Source organism: Phascolarctos cinereus, unplaced genomic scaffold, assembly GCF_003287225.1.
Source record: "Phascolarctos cinereus isolate Bilbo 61053 unplaced genomic scaffold, phaCin_HiC Scaffold_726;HRSCAF=1367, whole genome shotgun sequence".
In the NCBI taxonomy this organism is placed as follows: domain Eukaryota; kingdom Metazoa; phylum Chordata; class Mammalia; order Diprotodontia; family Phascolarctidae; genus Phascolarctos; species Phascolarctos cinereus.
In genome coordinates, this window is record NW_027556098.1 from 23,313,577 (window position 1) to 23,334,593 (window position 21,017).

The 21,017-nt window shown below is 37.7% G+C and overlaps 1 protein-coding gene and 1 pseudogene across 1 annotated transcript in view; both read right to left on the bottom strand.

Moving 5' to 3' along the window:
• Positions 1–12,466, bottom strand: part of XG (Xg glycoprotein (Xg blood group)) — a 51,492-nt gene extending 39,026 nt beyond the window's left edge. Inside the window, exon 1 of the mRNA XM_078145564.1 lies at positions 12,406–12,466. Coding sequence (XP_078001690.1) covers positions 12,406–12,466 — 61 coding nt within the window. The remainder of the gene's footprint in view (positions 1–12,405) is intronic.
• On the bottom strand, positions 10,526–11,967 carry LOC110212731 (sorting nexin-7 pseudogene; annotated as a pseudogene).
• Positions 12,467–21,017: the final 8,551 nt, after the last annotated feature.

The window sequence follows — 21,017 nt, forward strand, 5'->3', positions numbered from 1 at the left end:
TAGCACGTATCTGGTGTACTGTAGGTACTTACAAATATTTGTTCATTGACTGATATGAGATTGACCTCCCAGATCCTCCCAGGAAACAATAATATGGAATGGTTTCTCTTTGCTATAAATTCAGAACTCTTGTGTTTATTGAGATGGTGTTAAGTCATAGGGAATAGATAATAAAGCTGGAAGGGCTATCAAGTCCAAATTCCTCATAGGTGCTTTATATTTTGGGGGGGGCAATTGGGGTTAAGTGACTTGCCCAGGGTCACACAACTAGTAAGTGTCAAGTGTTTGGTCTGAGGCTAGATTTGAACAGATGAGGAAACTGAGGCAACCAGGGTTGAGTGACTTGCCCAGGGTCACACAGCTAGTAAGTGTCTGAGGCTGGATTTGAACTGAGGTCTTTCTGACTCGAGGTCTGGTTCTCTATTCACTGAGCCACCTAGTTGCTCCAATGTTAATCTGCATCTGATTTATCCATGTCACCACATTCAAATTCAATAGCAATTGAAATTTGAGGACAAATATAAGAACTATCTTCTCAACTGTCCAAAACATTGTCTTCATATGTATTTGCATTTTCAACAATTGTCAGTTTTACCCATGGAATCTGAATTACTTTAGTATTAAAGTGAAATATCACTTCAATAAGAATACTATTTAAATTTCCTACCTCTCTGTCTCCTCAAACACTGCTACATATACTCTATAATCCAGCAACGATGACCTATTTGCTATTCCTTGAACATGAAGCTCCGTCTCTAGATTCTGTACCTCTTTTTGTTGGCTGTCCTCATGTCAGAATATTGTCTCTTTCCATATCCAACTCTCAGATTCCCGGACCTCCTTCAAGACTTCAATCACACTTTCCTCAAGAAGTCTTTCCCACCCCCCCACCCCCACCTCAGTTCCTTTCCTCTGACATTGCCTTCCATTTACCCAGTATGTATCTTGAATGTGCACATAGCTTTTCGCATGTCATCTCCCCCTCTAGAATGTGAACTCTTTGAAGTAAAAAACTGTTTTTTTGTGTTTCTTTATATTCCCACTATTTAGTACAGTATCTGGTGCTTAATAAATGATTATTGCTTGACTGACTGATTCAGTTGTTTCCCCAAAATACGTAGATCGTTTTATAATTCAAACTGTTTCACTTGCTACTTATGCCATTTGGTTGGATTTGTTGCTCACTTAAATAAAAACAAAGATTGACATTAATTTGATTCACCATTCAGTTTATCTCTAAATCTTTATAGGGACAGCTGGCATCCAGCATTCATACCTTGGTTCAAATTTCTACCTCTAATATTGACTGGCTGTAACCTCTCTGAGCCTCAGTTTTCTAATCTGTAAAATGGAATAACAATAACTTATAGGGTTGATGAGGTATTACTCAAATGAGATATTATTTAAAATTTAAAGTTATTATTACTTTGAAAGATCTCTTATTTCATCAGTATGGGTAATACTTCCACTATAACAGATCCCAGGGGAGAAAGTTTAGAGGCTGCACAGGAAAGAGTCTTTCCATCCAAGGAAGCCATGGCCAAGGACAAGACTTCAAATCACTTCTGGCCATTGAAATGAAGTGTTAAAAGACAGAAGGAAAACAAGGCCCTTTTGAGGTGGCTTGAAAGCTAGAGGAGGACTTTTTAAAGATGCCTGAGAAGATGGACCTTCAGAAAGCCTGAGGCTCCCACACCCAGAGCTAAAGTTAGGGAACAGGTTCTAGGAAGGGTTGAGACATCTAGCAATCTTGCCAAACTACCCTAGCTTGAAAGCATAGGCTTGAATCCAGCCTCCAGCCCAGATAGGACTGGGCTGACACTGTAAACAAGAGCTTTAAAGAAGAGGTTCATTTAGCAAGATGTAGGAAACCAAAAAATATTAAGGCTGAGTTATTTCCCGATCTGTCCATATGCAGGGAAGATCAGGATAAATGGTTAAGATCTCTGTAACTGTGTAACATGCTATGAGTTTCCTTATCAGGGGTAAGTAAAGATCCTTTAAACAAAAAAGCAGAGCAAGGGAGAAGGGGAAAGAAAGCATGACTCCTTTGCTGAAGATAAAGTAGTAGGTGAGGAGCTCAGCTTGCCGGGAGGTGACTGCAATAAAAGGCGGGCTTGCTGATGAGAGAAAAAATAGGGTTTGGTGGCTACCACATGACACACTAGGAGCTGATGCAGGGAATTCCAGTAGAGTTGTCCCACATGTGGCAGGCTCAAAAAGCCAAGTTACTAGGTTATTTATCCCCTATTCACCCTGTGGAAAGGTTGATACTAGAGAAGCAATAGGATGCATGGATCAACTCGGGTCAATCCATAAACAATTGTTAAACGCTTCCTATGTGTAAGGTGACATAAAGATAAAAATGAAATAGTCGCTGCCCTCAAGGAGCTTTACACTCTCTCAGAAAATCAACATGTGCTTAAATACGTATATCCAAAATATCAACAAAATAAATACAAAGTAAATGGGGGGAGGGGGTGGGGTGGAAGAGAACTAGCAGATAGCAGGATCAGAAAAGACTTCAAGGTGGGGAGGGGCAGAGCCAAGATGGTGGAGTAAAAGCAGTGACTTGCTTGAGCTTTCCTTCAAACCCCTCCAAACACCTGTAAAAAATGTCTTTAAACAAATTCTAGAGCAGCAGAACCCACAAAAAGACAGAGTGAAACAAATTTCTAGCCCAAGTCAACCTGGAAGGTCGACAGGAAAGGTCTGTTGCGCTGGGATGAAAGAGTAGTACAGTCCAGCGCAAGTTGTGCCGGCACAGACTGGAAGCAGCAAACTTGGAGCAGGCCTCAGGGCGCTGAATCACTGGCAGCTGTGGAGGTTTCCAGACTTCTCAACCCATAAATGCCAAAGACAACTAAGAAGGTCAGTAGTAAAGGTCTATAGAATCTGGGTGAGAGAGGAGCACAGTCCAGCTCTGGCCCCAGCACAGCATTGGGATGGTGGCAACAGTTGGTTCCAGTGCTCTCAGCCCACAGATTGTAAGGGGATCAAACAACTGGTCAGAAGGAGATTACAGGAGTCTCTTCGCTAGCACTGAGGCAGGACTCTGTTACTCTGCCCATATTTGGATCTGGGTCACAGTGCTGGGTGGCAGTCTTGGGGCGAGGATGATCACTGGCATAGCAGAGCTTGTGGCAGCAGTGGAGAACCCTCCTCACAGCTCCAGGGCAAAAAAAAGAGTACTTGTGGTTACTCACAGACCAGATCACAGGCCAGGAAAAGAGTCAATACCTCTCTTTACATCATACCACCTTGGAGGAACTGAAAACTTACAGGTCTCTAGAAATATCTCTGAAAATAGCTGTACAAAACCCCTGAAGCTTGGGACAGTATGCCCTTCACACTGGAAGCAAAGCCTTACCTTAGCAAAGAGTTAAATAGTCAAGTAATTGGCTGGGAAAATGAACGAACAACAGGAAAAAAAAAACCAGGTTATAGAAACAAGTAAGATCAAAACATACACTCGGAAGAAGACAAGAAAGTCAAAGTTCCTGCATCCAAAACCTCCAAGAAAAATATGAAATGGTCCCAGGCCATGGAAGGGCTCAAAAAGGATTTTGAGAAGCAAGTAAGAGAAATAGAGGAAAAAATGGGAAGAGAAATGAAATGAAAAAATGAGTCAAAAGCTTGTTAAAGGAGACCCCAAAAAATACTGAAGAAAATAACCCCTTGAAAAATAGACTAGACTATATGACTAAAGAAGTCCAAAAAGCCAATGAGGAGAAGACCTTAAAAAGCAGAATTGGCTAAATGGAAAAGGAGGTCCAAAAGCTCACTGAAGAAAATAATTCCTTAAAAATTAGAATGCAGCAAATGAAAGATGATTATTCTATGAGAAATCAAGAAATCATGAAACAAAACCAAAAGAATGGGGAAAAAATGGACAGCAATGTGAAATATCTCATTGGAAAAACAACTGACTTGGAGAATAGATCCAAGAGAGATAATTTAAAAATTATTGAACTACCTGAAAGCCATGATCAATAAAAGAGCCTACACATCATCTTTCAAGAAATTATCAAGGAAAACTGCCCTGAGATTCTAGCACCAGAGGGAAAAATAGAAATGGAAAGAATCCACCGATCACCTCCTGAAAAAGACCCCCAAAGGAAAACTTCTAGGAATATTGTAGCCAAATTCCAAAGTTCCCAGGTCAAGAAGAAAATATTGCAAGCAGCTAGAAAGAAATAACTCAAGTATTTTGAAAACATAACCAGGATAACAGAAGATTTAGCAGTTTCTACATTAAGGCATCAGAGGGCTTGGAATATCATATTCCAGAGGTCAAAGGAGCTAAGATTAAAACCAAGAACCACCTACCCAGTAAAACTGAGTGTAATTGATGAGGGGGAAATATTGATACCCAATGATATAGGGGAATTTAACACATTCTTGAGAAGCCAGAGCTAAACAGAAAAATTGACTTTCAAATACAAAATTCAAGAGAAGCATGAAAAAGCAAACAGGAAAGAGAAATCATAAGGGATTTATTAAAGTTGAATTGTTTACATTCCCATATGGAAAGATGATATTTGTATGTATGTATGTATTGTATGTATTTGTATGTATTGTAATGAGACCTTTCTCATTATTAGTGTAGTTTGAGGGAATATATGTAGACAGAGGGCACAGGATGAGTTGAATATGAAGGGATGATATCAAAAAAAGAAAATTAAGGGGTGACAGAGGAATGTACTGGGGGAAGGAGAAAGGGAGAGGTGGAATGGGATAAATTATTTCACATGAAAGAGGCAAGAAAAACCTGTTACAGTGGAGGGGAATAGGGGAGAGATAAGAGGGAGGGAGTGGACCTTACTCTAATTAGATTTGGCTTAAAAACATACACATTCAACTGGATATGAAAATCTATCTTACCCTACAGGAAAATGGGGTGGGGAGGGGATAAGAGAGGGAAGAGATGATAGAAGGGAGGGCAGATTGGAGGAGGGGGGATCAGAAGTAAACATTTTTGAGGAGGGACAGGGTCAAAGGAGAGAACAGAATAAAAGGGGGAGACAGGATAGGATGGAGGGAAATATAGGTAGTATTTCACAACATGACTATTACGGAAGTGTTTCAAATGACTACACACATATAACCTACATTGAATTGCTTGCCTTCTCAACGAGAATGGGGGAGGGGGAGGGAGGAAGGGAGAGAATTTAGAACTCAAAGTTTTAAAAACAAATGTTAAAAATTGTTTTTACATGTAAGTGGGAAATAAGATGCACAGGCAATGGGGTATAGACATCTCTTACCCTACAGGAAAATAGAAGGGGAAGGGGATAAGAGAGGGTGATGATAGAAGGGAGGGCAGGTTGCGGAAAGGAGTAATCAGAATGCACGCCATCATAAGGTGAGGGGAGGGGAGAGATGGGGAGAAAATTTGGAACTCAAAATCTTGTGGAAGTCAATGTTGAAAACTAAAAAAAAGAAACAAAGACTTCAAGTGGAAGGTGTCACTTGAAGACAGTCCCCCAAGAGACTATAAAAGGCAGGGGTAAAGACAGAGTTACAAAGGATCACATGCCAGGTATGGGGCACAGCCAGTACAAAAGTAAGGTGGAAAGTGTCCTGGATTTGTGGTCAGGGAGCCTGGGTCCTAATAATTACTACCTGAGTGAGGTAGGGCACGTCTTTTAACTTCTGTCTGAGGCTCAGTCTACTCATCTGTAAAATGAGCTGGTTGGGCTAGGTGACCTCTGAGGCTTAAGTCCCATGATCCTAAGTCCATGTCAAAGAGCAGAACCCTTAGAGATGTATGGGTATCATCAACTGACCTCCAGAGTGAACACCACCAATAAAGGTTTTAGAGACTGCTTGATGTCCTAGCAGTTTTTTTTCCTCTGTTTAGAAACCTGTTTACTGCTTTGTATCACATTGTGGAGACCCACGGCCTACTGTGCTATGAAGAGGAGCAGCAGATTTCAAGTAAATTGGCTATTTTTCTTCCAGTCTTAGCAAAATAAAACCAAATTACAGAAAGTGTTTATTTACCAGCATAAAAACTCAGCATTACGCTTGAGAGCAAGGTGGCCTCTGCTGACACCAGCAGGATTAATGAAAATTTTGTGTTTGTGTTTGTTTTGGCATTAAAAGAGAATTGTGAGTGGTTTTGGTTTTTGTTTTTGTTTTTCAGAGAATTACTGCTCTAACTCCCCTATAAACTGAACCGCTTCATCATAAATCACTTTTTGAAAAGGATAAGCAACTTAAAACAATCTAGCCAAGGCCATCAGGCACTTAAGCATTTCCTGAAACAGTTATATCCAGTAGTTAAAGATGGACGTGCCAAGTCTGCAGTTTATGGTAATAGAAAAAAAAATAGGAAAGAAGGGGAAAAAAACTGTAATAGCTCCTTTTCTGTCCTGAATAGCTCAGGAGCAACAAACATTGCTGAAAATATTTTTGACTGTGATGCGTAGGCCTGAGTAATGTTCAGCTGTTGCCAAGAAAACCCTTTATCACGACTTGAAGTGTTTTAAAGATACTGTAGGAGTGTTTGCATTTTAGTAGAGCAGACATAAAATGCATCTTTCATTACAATGACCTTGAAGATTCCTAGTCATTATAATTTTTTTTCAATGACAGAATATGAGGAATAATCATTTCCCTATGCTAGTCTTCTTAGAAAGAGCACATGCCCAAAAAGAAAAGTGTCATGGCCTTGAACTCTAGGAGAAAACAATTTCAGTCCTGTGATTTTTTTTCTTGATATTATTGAAAACATTCTATAAAATCATTTCCATATTACATAACAATTAAAACCACAAAGTGTTCATGGTTTAATACAAAATTATATAAAAGCAAAAACCAATACACACACGATATCTCAATTTAGGTCAATGATGTTAACCCTGGAGCCTCGATAACATAAGACAACTTATGCCTTTCAAGTATGCTGCTGGTTCTACTGGATAGACTTCACTGATGATTGGCTAAGTAACCCTAGGCAAATAAAGTGACCTTGATCAAGTAGCTTGATTTCCACAAGAGCAGACATCATAAAGATGCTATAAGAACTAATAAGGGAAAGGGCATTGTTATTGGTATTATTATTATTATTACATTCATGGAGCAACTCTATGCCCTAGTAACTATAGGGGGGAAAAAACTATAAAAATGCTAAATGGAAGACTAAGGAAATACAAAAATTGGAGATATGCTATGGAAAATCATGGCTACTGAGTACAGTTTTTTGCACAAAAGACAACTAGATGCTGTGTTTAGGAACATGGATAACAAGCAGTTGTTAGATTAATTTCCTTTCAAATTTATATGAAGCCCATCTCTTGCTCAATAACATTTTAAGCCCATTCAGTTTTGAAAGGCAAGATGAATTAAAGTCAGGTAGAGTAGACAGGACCCAATTTTTTATTTTAGTTCTAAAGGATAGTAAGCAACGACAACAGTGTGCTTTTTCTGGCCTTTACAACATGCTTGTATTCAGCCTTGAAAAATGTGATTTTGGTCAATCAACAAATATTTAGTAAGTACTTACTATGAGCCCAGAACTATGGTAAGTGCTGGAAATACAAAGATAGAAGTGAAAGAATCCCTGCCTTCAAAGAGCTTACATTCTACCAAGGGAATCAACATAGCCTGTACATATATTTGTAGATTTATTTACCAAATATAGACCAAATGAACAGAAGGTAATTTGGAGGAAGAAAGCACTTGCAATTGTAGGGATCAAGGAAGAATGAAATGGCAAAGATGGCCCTTGAGTTGATGGCACTGGAAGGAACCTAGGAATTCTAAGAGGTGGGAGCGAGAAGTCACAGAATTCCAGATATGGAAGTCAAAGGTACAGAGATGGCAGATCACCATCTGTCATGAGTGAAGAACTCTAGGAAGGCCAGTTTGATTGGACCATAGAATGTGGGAAGAGTGACACTGTGTAAAAAGGCTAGAAAGGTGGGTTGGGGCTTATCCTATCCTCCAAAATCAGTATTCCACTAATTTGTTATTAATTGGGAAATCAGGGCATCTAGGTGGTACAGTAGATAGTGCACCCCGCCTGGAGGAAGGAAGACCTGAGTTCAAATTAGGCCTCAGACACTTACTAGCTATGTGACCGTGGGCAAGTCACTGAACTCTGTTTGCCACAGTTCCTCATCTGTAAAATGAGCTGGAGAAGGAAATGGCAAACCACTCCAGTATCTTTGCCAAGAAAACCCCAAATGGGGTAAAGAAAAGTCACACCCGACTAAAACAACTGAATGACAACAAAGACAAAATATTACCAACACCCTCTTACGTCTAAAGTAATTCTCAAACCTCAAACTGCTATATAAATATGAGCTATTGTTAATATTATTGCATAATAATTATATTATAGCATAGTAAGCTACATGTTACTGTTACAACATAGTAAACTATTATGTTGGGACTTGGAAAATGCTATTTTACATATAAAATAAGGATTCATTGAAGTTTCTCTGAAATTTTCTGGGTAGAGAGATTCTTTTGGGATGGGTTTAAAAAGACAACTTTTTAGAAAATCGTTGGTTTTTTGCTCATTGGACTAGTCCAGGGGTGGGTAAACTGAGGCCTTGAGGCCAGATGTGGCCCTTTAGGTTTTTGGGTGTGGCCCTTTGACTGAGTCCAAGCTTTACAAAACAAATCCTTTTATTAAGGGGATTTGTTCTGTGAAGTGTGGATTCAGTCAAAAGGCTGCACTTGAGGACCTAGAGGGCCTCATGGGGCCTCAAGGCTGCAGGTTCCCCACCCCTGGACTACACAACCAGATATACTAGCAGGATGAAAGCAATTCATAAACAACCAACTGCCACTTATACAGTATTTTTTAACTAAGCAAAAGAAAGCCAGCCTTTGCTACAGGTCGTTACAACTACAACCTCTCACTTTCTGGTGATTACTTCCTTTTATTCTACAGAGTTAGAAGATGCAGTTCAAAACCTGATTCCACTCTACTTTTCCAGACTTATTTCACATTATTCTCCTTTACTCTCCCAACAGACTGGACTAGTCTCATTCCTGACAGAGCTCTTTCTTTGTTTCTATTCACACTATTCCCTAAGCAAGGCTGGGATTCCCATTCTTCCTTCTTTTAACTTGTTGAATTCCTATCTTTATCTTAAAGCCCAGATCCCATGTCACCTCCCTTTTGATATTTCCCTAATCTTCATAATTATTCACCACCTTGTGACTCAGACTTCACATCTCACTTGGATTTGTAACTCTGATGAACTAAAGCCAGGATCAGAAAATTATGTTTCCCTACTGCCTGTTTATGTACACCCTTGTTGCTAAGAAGAGTTTTGACATTTTAAAATGAAGTCTAAAATGTCAAAAATCATTCTTAGCTCGAGGGATTTGGCCCTTGGGCTCTGGTTTGCAGTCTCTTGCACTAAAGTTTGATACCTATGTTGTGTCTTATCTTCACACCAGATCATCAAGTCGTAGAGAAAAGGGGAAGTCAATATCCCATCTAAGCTTTCAATCAAGCTTCAGCACTTAGCACACTAAGCATATGGTAAATGCTTAATAAATCTTTGTTGTTATAATTGGCCAACATCCTCACTGTTTATACTTGATGTGTTTCTGATCATTACAATTTTCTTAAATAGGCTAAGCTACTCTCCAAAACCAAAAAGAATAGGGGGAAAATCTATGTCTAGGTAAGAGACTTTTCATCCTGAAACCCTTGGGAGGAAAACCTCTTGGATGATTTTACTAAATTTTTTTATTCAATGGAATCTTTATAACTTATTTAAAATGTCATATACCATTTGCAGGATGTTTGAGAAAAAAATGGCCATATGCAAATACGGACAAAAATTTTGAAATAAAAGAATTTAAAATGAGGTATATATATACGTATATATACATACACATATGTGTGTGTTTATGTGTATATATGTATGTGTGTATATATGTGTATATGTATATGTTTGTATATATGTGTATGTATATATATGTGTGTATATATATGTTTGTGCACGTGTGTGTGTGTGTGTGTGTGTGTGTGTGTGTATATATATATATATATATATATATATGGAGGGGCAGCTAGGTGGTGCAGTGGATGGAGCACTGGCCCTGGAGTCAGGAGGACCTGAGTTCAAATTCAACCTCAGACCAAACACTTGATCCTTGCTAGCTGTGTGATCCTGGGCAAGTCACTTAACCCCAAGTGCCTCAAAAAACAAACAAAAAACCCCAAAATTATATATATATATTTATATATATATATATATATATATACACACACATATATGTATATATATGTTACACACACATATATCCATATGTATATGTATATGTATATGTATATGTATATGTATATGTATATGTATATGTATATGTATATGTATATGTATATGTATATGTATATGTATATGTATATGTATATGTATATGTATATGTATATGTATATGTATACCATGATCAAAATGCAGGTAAGAAGTCTGGAGTACCTGAGTTTTCAAAGTATTAGCTTTCCAGACACAGTTACTACATTTTGACCCAGTTATATTAAACACACCCCACCTCATAAAGAATGTCTTTGGTTGATAGACACTGTATCACCAAAGATAGGCAAATGAAGGTTGGTTTGAGTTGTAAGGAAGGACTCCCATGTGGCAAGGCACTGTTCATAGTAGCTGATATTTTTCTCAGCCATATATGTAAATGCCAACTTGATATCATTTAGCATGTTTTGTTTCCTTCTGCCCTAATCAGCTTTCAGAGAATTATTAGCACATTCCATTTTGTCTTCTAGTTTTCTCATCTCTTCTGTAAGCAACTCTTTTTCAGCCTTTCTGTAGATCAAAGCTTCAACTCTAGAATCTAGTTCTGCTTGAATTTGGTCTCTTCTTTTCATAACTCCCATTAATATTTCACTACAAAGAATGTATTCATGTACAACTGGAAAGTGTCTCTGAAAGGTCAAATATTTGTCTTTCAGTGGCCTTATAACACTTGTCAATGCAGCTGGCCACACCTTTCAGGGAGTCAACCAGATCCTCTTCCGATGCAGGCCACCAGGTGCAGATTGGTCCACATTCCTTCATTTCCTCAAAAATACTCCTTTTCTTCCTTGTAAATTCCATGAGATATTTTGTCTATTAAGTTTATCTCCTGTCTAAATGTTCCCACATCATTATTCATTTCAGTGAACTCATCTGGGATGTTTTTAACTCCTCTCACTGAAGATGCTACAGCTATGACTGTCTACCCCATCCTGCTAAGCAATCCAGGACCTTGTTTCTTGTTTGAAGAGAGTTCCCAGACTTGCCCAGTAAGAAAAACTTTGAAGTCTTCATTAAAAGTTAAAGCTGAGTGATCAGCAATTCGATTTAAGAATTTATGCAATGCCTTTTTCAAGACTCTATGAAGTCATCATTAAACCGTTCCACCATGCCTTTCACTATGAATTTTTCAGGCAAAGGAGGTTAATAAGGAGGGTAGGATGTGCTTCTTCAAGTTTTCCTAATCAAAAGAAATCTTGATAACATCTTCAAACTTCAAATTCACTGGAATCAAATACACCCTAAGATGTCTTAGTTGTAACTCTGCAGGTGATGAAAGTTTCAATTGTAGTAATGTGGCTTTCTGGATCATCAACTGTAATGAAAAGGTCATTGAAGTCTGGCTCATGTTCAAACTTGTATTGATTTACCATGGATAAAGGGGATGTTGGCATCAAAAAACTGAAAGAGTTCAGGTCCATCAGGGAGGCATCTTTGCCAAAGAACTCCTGGTCATCCTCGTTCTCACCTAGGTCCAGCACCTCGGAATTCAGCAGGACTGCTGGTTGCCCCTGGGGCTCTGCCAGATACCACTGAATCTACTGGCCCCTCCGCCGCCTGCTCCCCTCCTCTTCGATGGTTCTAAGGTGGGAAAATAAAAGCTGCTGTTGTTTGATCCCTTGGGAACAGGCTTTAAAAGATGAAACTTTTGATAAATCTCATCATCTCCCAAATAAATCATGCTAAAAGATACAGGGTTACAAATCATCTATCATCTTACCTATTTTCGATTAGAAGGAGGTGGTTAAAAATTACAAAAACAGAGCCATCTATTTAGATAACTGGAGGAAATACACCCATTTGTAACTCAAATAGGAACAAAATAGAAATTTATTTATTTCAAGGACAAAGAACACATTTTTTTTCCAGTTCTATAACTTAGTCTCTTGCTGATCAGTGACTATGGTTGTAACTCCATTTCCTAGTTCTCTAATTAGGTTTTGGTCTCCACCCACCACCAAAAACTAATAAGTAAACTCTCTCCTTTTTTTAAATCAAGTGTCTTACAAAATGGTATAAAGCACTAGCTAGAAACTGGTTTGGAGAAAGGAGAAAAAAAGTTACGGAGGGGAAGTCTACACTTAAACAAACATCCCCCAAATTATATCACACCCATTACCTTGAATATGAATCAGAAAGCACAGGAGCATGAGGAAGAAGACTTTCTGCCATCTTTCCATGGTCTTCAGTGAAGGGAACTTCAACAGCTGCTCATTCCAAATAAACAACAATATTCAAAACCCCTCCCACCTTTGTGGATGTCTAGTCTTCAAGTGTAGATATGAGAGGAGGGGCGAGCAATGTGGCAAACAGTTCTTAGGTAGGGAACATTAGCCAGAGCAACATTCCACCTTCACCAAAACCTCATAGACTTGTCAGGAATATTCCAAGTCCAGGCAGCCAAAGAACAAAGAGAGATACAGGTATGTGCATGCTTGAAGTATGCATGCGTAATTAGCTTCTCACTACAAGGTGTCCATCAGGCTGCCATGTAGGGCTAATAGGATGGCATGGCTTGTCATTAAAGCACCAATGAGAAAATGGGGCCTCTGGAAGCTGGTATAGCCTGCTCCTATACCTTGCCTCCCTTTTGGAAAGGGGTGGTACTCCAAGTTCAAAGGCACCAAAGTTCCCGCACCAAGAGCACACACAAGTTCATAAGTAGCTTGCAACACTTCAGGTGATTCAGTGTTCCCTCATGGAAAAATTGGGCGAGCAGAAACCTGGTCAAATCATCTAACTTTGAATGATATTAGGTTCGTAGAGTAAGAGCTGGAAGAGACTTTAGAAATGGTGAACACCTACCTCAACCACACTTCCAGTTCTCTTTTTCTGCATTTTCATGAGTTCATTCTGCAAATCATACTGTTTTCTTTTTTCCTTTCTTTTCTTTCTTTTCTTTTCTTCTTTCTTTCTTTCTTTCTTTCTTTCTTTCTTTCTTTCTTTCTTTCTTTCTTTCTTTCTTTCTTTCTTTCTTTCTTTCTTTCTTTCTTTCTTTCTTTCTTTCTTTCTTTCTTTCTTTCTTTCTTGCAATTGGAGTTAAGCGACTTGCCCAGTCACACAGCTAGTGAGTATTATGTGTCTGAGGCCACATTTGAACTCAGGTCCTCCTGACTCCAGGGCTGGTGCTGTATTCACTGCACCACTAGCTGCCCCTCTATACTGAGCTCTTTTTTACATTCATTGTGCTCTTCCAGTTACCATGGGAGAAAAAACAAGTAATAAATTGGATTCTAAAGGGGCAGCTAGGTGGTGCAGTGAATAGAGCTCTGGCCTTGGAGTCAGGAGGATCTGAGTTCAAATCTGACCTCAGACACAGAACAATCACTTAGCTGTGTGACTCTGGGCAAGTCACTTAACCCAATTGCCTCACCAAAAAATAAAATAAAATAAAATAAAATAAAATAAAATAAAATCTCAGGGACAGCTAGGTGGTGCAGTGGATAGAACACTTGCCCTTAAGTTAGGAGGACCTGAATTCAAATCTGGCCTCAGACCAAAAACTTGACACTAGTTGTGTGACCCTGGACAAGTCACTTAACTCCAACTGCTAAAAAAAAAAAAAACCCTTTAAATAAATTGAATTCTACTTTAAAGGAGATTATTATCTAATTAGGACCATACATATGGATGAAAATTTTAACTTCAATAATAGTTAACATTTACATAATACTTTCATATTTGAAAGTGCTTTACAAATATTTTGACATTTTGTCCTCACAACAATCTTGGGAGGTAGATGCTATTATTATCCCCATTTTACAGATGAGGAAACTGAGGCAAAGGTTAAGTGACTTGCTTAGTGTCATACAACTATTAATAATAACTATTAATATAATTAATTAATTATAATAAAATAATATAATAAATATAATATTATATCAATATAATAATTAATAATAAAAATTAATAAGTAAAATTTGTGTGCCAGCCACTGTGCTAAGTGTTTTATAACTCTTATTTGATCTTCACCACAACCCTGGGAAATAGGTGCTATTATTAACCCCATTTTACAAATGAGGAAATTGAGACACACAGAAGTTAAGTGACTTGCCCAGAGTCATATAGCTAGTAAGTGTGTGAGGTCATTGACATCAGGTCTTCCTAACTCCAGGCCCAGTAAGTGTTCTACCCACTAAGTCACCAAGGTACCTAACAAAAGAATGACATTTTAGGAGGGTGCAATGTCATAAGCACAGACTTGGAAATAGGAGAGATAAGGAACACATATGAGTGTGTTAGGGAGACAAAGAAAAGACCAGTGGGATACAGTGCTAGGAAGGTAGGTGGGAGCTAGACTGTGCAGAGATTTGAAAAGGACAACAACAATGATAACTAACACACTTACCTAGCACATTGCCTGGCACACAGTAGGCACTTAATAGATGTCTATTGACTGACTGACTGACATCCAGGGGTGTTCTAGAACCATCTGGAACTGGTTTACTCAATTTGGATTGTGAAGTTTTTAGCATAAGCATTCAATACAAGCATTAGAGACAAACATTACAAATCTGGACTTGATTTATTGTTTTATTGACTATCTAGACTTAAGAAAGTAACGTGGTGGCAGAGAACCGGAAATTACAGGGATGCCCATCAACTGAGAAATGGTGGAGCAAGTTATAGTATATGATTTTGGTGGAATACTACTATGCTATTAGAAATGATGAGCTCAATGGTCTTAGAAAACATGGAAGGACTTACATGAAATAATGCAGAGTGAAATGATTAGAACCGACAGAATGTTGTATACAGTAACAGCAATATTATTTTAAGAACAACCTGGAGTGATTAAGTGATTTTGACTATTATAAATACCCAGATTAGCTACTAAGGACATATGAAGGAAGATGCTATCTGTATCCAGAGAAATAACTGATAAATAGAAGTATGTATAGAATGATTTTACAAATGTGGGTATACATACATATGTATGTGTATGTATACATACATATATACATACATACATATATAGACACACACATTGTGAAATACAGTCACATATATATATATATACACACACATACCTCTAATTGTAGCCATCTGGGGGTGGGGAGAAAAAAAGGAAAAAAGAAAAAGAATTACATAACTTTATTATATATTTAAAAGGATTAGCGAGTTGTATATAATGGATTTGCAGTTTCAGTGCAAAAAAACAGTAATGGAGAAAAAGTTAATAATGCAGATTAAACTTAAAAATGAAGCATGTGTACTTTTTTTCCCTGAAGAACAGATTATTAAACATTTACCAATACACTGAGGCAGCCCTGTAGCATTTGCTAGGTGCTTTAAGTATATGTTCTAATTTGATCCTCACAATAGTAAGTGAGTAGGTGCTATTATTTTCCCCATTTTACACACAAGAAAACTGAGCCTGACAGAGCTTAAGTGATTTGCCCAGAGGCAAACATGCTAGTAAGGGTCTGAAGCAGGATTCCAGTTCAGGTCTTTTGACTCCGAGATCACCATCCTATTCGCTATGTCAGTTCCAGATTAAGGACCTTGAACACACCAGTGGTTTCCAAGGGGCTGTAGCTCCAGAGGATCCCCAAGGGAGTTTGCAGTATAACTTTAAGGGATATGATCATGTTGAATCCTACACCTTCCTTACAATAATAATGAGGCTTGTCTCCATCACACCACACCTAGCCTTTATTCTCTAATGCACCTTCACTCCATGATCTCAACCCACTTTACTATTTTTAATTTATAGAATAAAACAAGCATTTTCACAACACAGTATAATTTTAAAGACGATTGCACTGAAACTGCAAATCTATTATGTGTAACTTGCTATTCCTTTCAAATATAGAATAAAGTTATCATGTTAATTTCTTTTTTCCCTTTTGTCTTCCCTGTCCCCCACCCTAGAGATGACTACCATTAGACACAAATGTGTGTGTTTACGGGTGTGTATGTAAAATCATTCTATACATACTTCTGTTTATCAGTTCTTTCTCTGGATGCAGATAGCATCTTCCTTTATATGTCCACCTGCTTTGTAAGCTCCTATCTTCTCCATTTCAGACTCGGCTTTTGACTCCTAAGGACAGTTATAATCCAGCTGATACTTGAACATCCATAACAATAGCTATGTAGGTGCCATTGGGGAAATTCCTCCATACACAGCCTCTTGCCTTGTCCTCAGAGTACATAGTGACTACAGCAGATGCCCCTTGGAAGATAGGCTCTTGCACTGTAGCCAAATGAGAGCTCTACCCTATCTTCCATTTTTATCTTGCACATGTATATGTCTATGTGTGTATATATAAAAATATACATATAAGTACAGGCATGCATGTTTATAATTTATAAATTATATAGTGTATGTATATATATATATATGTATTATATATGTATATGTATATATGTGTGTATATATATATGTATATATGGGTTGCACACTACAAATTTTTTACTGGTTAAGCGCAGTGAACTGGAGAATTTCACGGACCATCAGGCTCGATGTACCATGCACTGCAATGACAAAGCCAAAGCCATGACAGATGCCAGGATCAAGAAGCAAGAGGTAAAGAGGCAGCTAGGGTTCTCTGTGACCAAATGTGTTGATGACCACATGGGCATCATCCCCACAATGACTAAGAAGATGAAGGATTCCTTGGCATCTATTGTGAAATAAAGACATTGTCAGTAGTGATCTAGAGTGGGAGAATCGGTCTACTTGTAAAAATGTATGGAAAGTTTCACCATTCAGTGAAAATTTAAGAACAAAGAAATTGAGGTTGGTAACAAGGAGGGCTAATAATACCTAGACGCATCCCATCAGTGAAGTTGACTCCTATTTTACTTGTTGAAATCCTCAATGGCTTTTAGCTGGTTGAGAAGTATTCCATTCCTGGAAGCTGTAATAGCCCTGTAGGTTTAGGGGTATTAGTGGTTCTTGGCAATAACCTATTTCCTGTCTGGTGTGAGTCCCTGAGGTAGCCACCCACTTTTGTCTGGTGCCGACTTCATGTCCATGTGATTGAACCATTTCTCATAGACCGGAAAGCAGCAGCTATAAGTTCACTACTGATTGGAAAAGAAAATACAGTTGTACTTTTCTCTCCAGTACAAGAACCAGGCATTCAGAGGGAAGTCTGGGAAAAGAAGGTTATTCCAATTAGAACACTGAGCTGCTCCTGGTGATATTTCCTTTGAAAAGGACAGTACTCCCATCGCCTTTCAGCTGGCACACCAAGCAAGAGCATAAAAGGGAAATCTCCCAAGCATGAGAAGATGTGACTCCTTCCCACTGACTTCCCTAGGCAAGTGGCTTCACGTTACCTTTTCTTGCCCTTCTGAAAGGCCCTATGGGACAATATGAGTTAAAATGTTTCTGTTTTTTTTGTTTTGTTGGGGTGTTTTTATTTTTTGAGACTAACATGAAATCATTTTGAGTTAAAGGCCAAAGAAAAACTCTTTTGCTTGCAGAACAATCTTAAACCTCTTTCTTAAGAGAATGATAGACAGCTGGTTTTGTGGAAAGTTAGTTTTCCCAAAGCAGAAAAAGATGTGAAACCTGACCCCGGCCCTTCCAATTTGCCCCCTTCAACAGAAACATCTTGTTGACAGGACCTTCCAAGAACAGGAAAGGGTAGGAAGACAACTTAAAATTCTGGGGGGTAGGCAGGTTGCATGGGAGAACTTTTGCTTCCCCAGAGTATAGGAAGTAGCTGGCACCAATTACCCAGTTACCAGTGTTGGTTAAAACTTTGAACAACATGTTAGTACCAGGCATTGTTTTGAAAAAGAACTTGTTCTTTTTGTACCAGCTTCTTAGTGAATGCAATTAACAGCTTTTCTGATTAGCGTTTCAAGTCTGTTTCATATATTTCTAGTGGTTTGATTAAAAAATAAGTACAGTTTGATTTTTTACTTCCAAAAAATGAAATAAATACTAAATGTATTTTTTGAGAAAGAAAAAAGTTATAAGTATGTATAATATAGAAAAAATAAAATGAAAACAGACTAAGAAAAAAACACTACTTCAGACAATTACTAATTATGCTGATCCTAGTCAAATCACTTAACCACTCTCAACATCAATTTCCCCATCTGTGAAATGGGAAATGTTGGGAAGAATAATAATAGCACTCCACAAGGTTTCTGTAAGGATTGAATGAAATAATATATGCAAAGGGCTTTGCAAACCTCAAACACACTTTAAATGCTGACTTTATTAGCTAGTTTTCTAGTTGACCAATACTTGAAAAATAAATTCACCTTGGCATTTCCAATAAGTTAGCACCAGGCTGTCCTCTCCTAATCTCTCAAGTTTGTCTTTAATTCAGTTCTTTCTATTCAATTCAATAAACAACCATTTTGTGTCTGCTATTTGTAAGACTCTGTACTGTGTGCTGAGAATATAAAGACCAAAAATGAAAAATAAAACAAAACAAAAACCAGAGTCTGTTTTTAAGTAACATCCTACTGAATTCTTGCCTATGAAAAGAATGTGACAAAATTTTATTTCTGAAATGTTGTGGAGACAAATTAGGTAGAAGCATTTAGGGCATTACCATTCTCTTTTTCTTGCTTTCATATTGTATGAGTTGTTGGAGATGGGAGAGAGATAACAATGGATAGAGGGAAAACAGGAGCTATCTCATTTGAATTACTTCAGGAAAGCTCTGCTGAGATCGTGTACATTGACATCTATAGGGAAGAACATAATGCTTCACAATTACTGCAGTCTATTAAGAAGAATATATCTTTTTGATGATGATGATGATGATGATGATGATGATGATGAGCAATTAGATAAAAATGGATAGCGTAGGGCAGCTAGGTGGCACAGTAGATAGAGCACTGGCCCTGGATTCAGGAGGACCTGAGTTCAAATCCAGCCTCAGATACATAACACTTACTAGCTGTGTGATCCAGGGCAAGTCACTTAACCCCATCGCCCAACCAAAAAAAAAAAAGTGGATAACATGATGGGCCTAGAATCAGAAAGGCCTGAATTAAATCTGATCCCCTGTACTTATTAACTATGAAATTCATGGCAAATCACTTAACCTCTGCCTGTCCTCATCTGTAAAATGAGGATAATAATAGCACCTACACTTCTGGGTTGTTGTAAGGATAAAATGATAAAATATATGCAAAGTATTACATAAATATTAGCTATTATTATCATGAAGCACTTTTAAGATTTTCAAAGTCCCATGGCTATCCTCCAAATGTAAGGAATCATGCATTTATCTTTTAAAGAAGAACTTGTGTCAGGGAGGATCTCCCTTTAACAGGATTGAAGAAAACCAAATCTGGAAATTGAGAGTATTTCATACATAAGTGGATAGAGATTGGGAAACCATCTGATATGGACCACAGAATTAGACAATTATCACTACAACATTTTAAAATGTGGCATTTCTGAGGATAAGGGTTAAATGTATATTTTTGGTAATAAACTCAGTAATACAAGAGTAACACAGGGATAGGTTCCAATTCTTCTATTCTGACAGAATGTGGTCTATATTGCATTGTTTGAACAAAGTAGTAGTCAAGTAACATTCACTTCAAAAGTTAAGACTTTTTCTTCTTGACATGCTGTTCCACATAAAGGATTAAAGAAATGCTATTAAATGTGGTTTCATTTAATGTAATCTGCTGCTTTCTGAAAAAAAACAGACAAAAATGAGGAACTGAAGAAAAATGGCAGGATACCCTAAGAGATGATTCTTGTAATTATGGCACTTCATTACCAAGAGCAAATCACTAAACTCTCTGTAAAAGTGTCTGATATGTAATTTAAAATAATTAACCACCTTGCCACCCTGATGGCCTTATTTTGTAAAGCAAGATGGAAACTGGCAGAAATTAGTTTCAAACTTGACATCTGTAAAAACCTCTGTCTTTTGTTTCATTCTGGCATCTCTAGACAAGAAATTATCTCAAAGAATCCATCATGAAAAGAAAGCGGATCCCCTGAGGAGAAATTATGTTTTTTAAACTGTGAAGAACTTCAATCCTACACAAATTTCCCATCTTTTTCCTTTTAAAGTTTCTCTGGAGGGCAATCATGATCTAAATGGGAGCCCAGCCTTTATAGGCCCTATTACTAATTCCATTAGGCATGTTGTTTTTAAAACTACAACTCTTAATTTTCCCGTTTCTAAAATGACCACAGTAACATTTAAAGCTACTAACCTCAAAGGCATAAGGAAGCAAAAGTTACTACCTGCAAAAGACTTTGAACTCCTCAGATTATAAGGTTAATGAATATATGAAAAGAAAATAAATCCAAGTAATGATAGTAGTTCATTAAAGACTCAGTGTAGGTGGCTTTGTGCCAAATGAGTTTATTAGGAAAAAATGGTTCTTTGCCAGCATCTTGGTGCTTGATTACCTGACTATTGGCCCAGTTTTTTAACCTGCTTTTTGACAATGGTTTTATTGTTTAAGAATCTTCCTTGGTGTCTATTCCACTTTCCTTCCTTGAAATCTTTTTTTTTTATTAATAAAACTAGGATATTTCTAAGGCTTCTGTTAAAAGAACAATTTAATGTGAAATATTTTCCAAAGGAAAGTACGAACTATTGATGTCTGCATAAATTCCATAGCTTGAGACATTTACTCCTTCCCAAAATCTAATTTGTTAGCAGTGATTCTATAGTTCAGTTCTCTCTACTTTTGCTTAAATGAAAAGGATATTTATAAGTATCACACAAATGCTGTATAATTATTATGAAACAAACCAATGACACCCACAAATTCACCAAA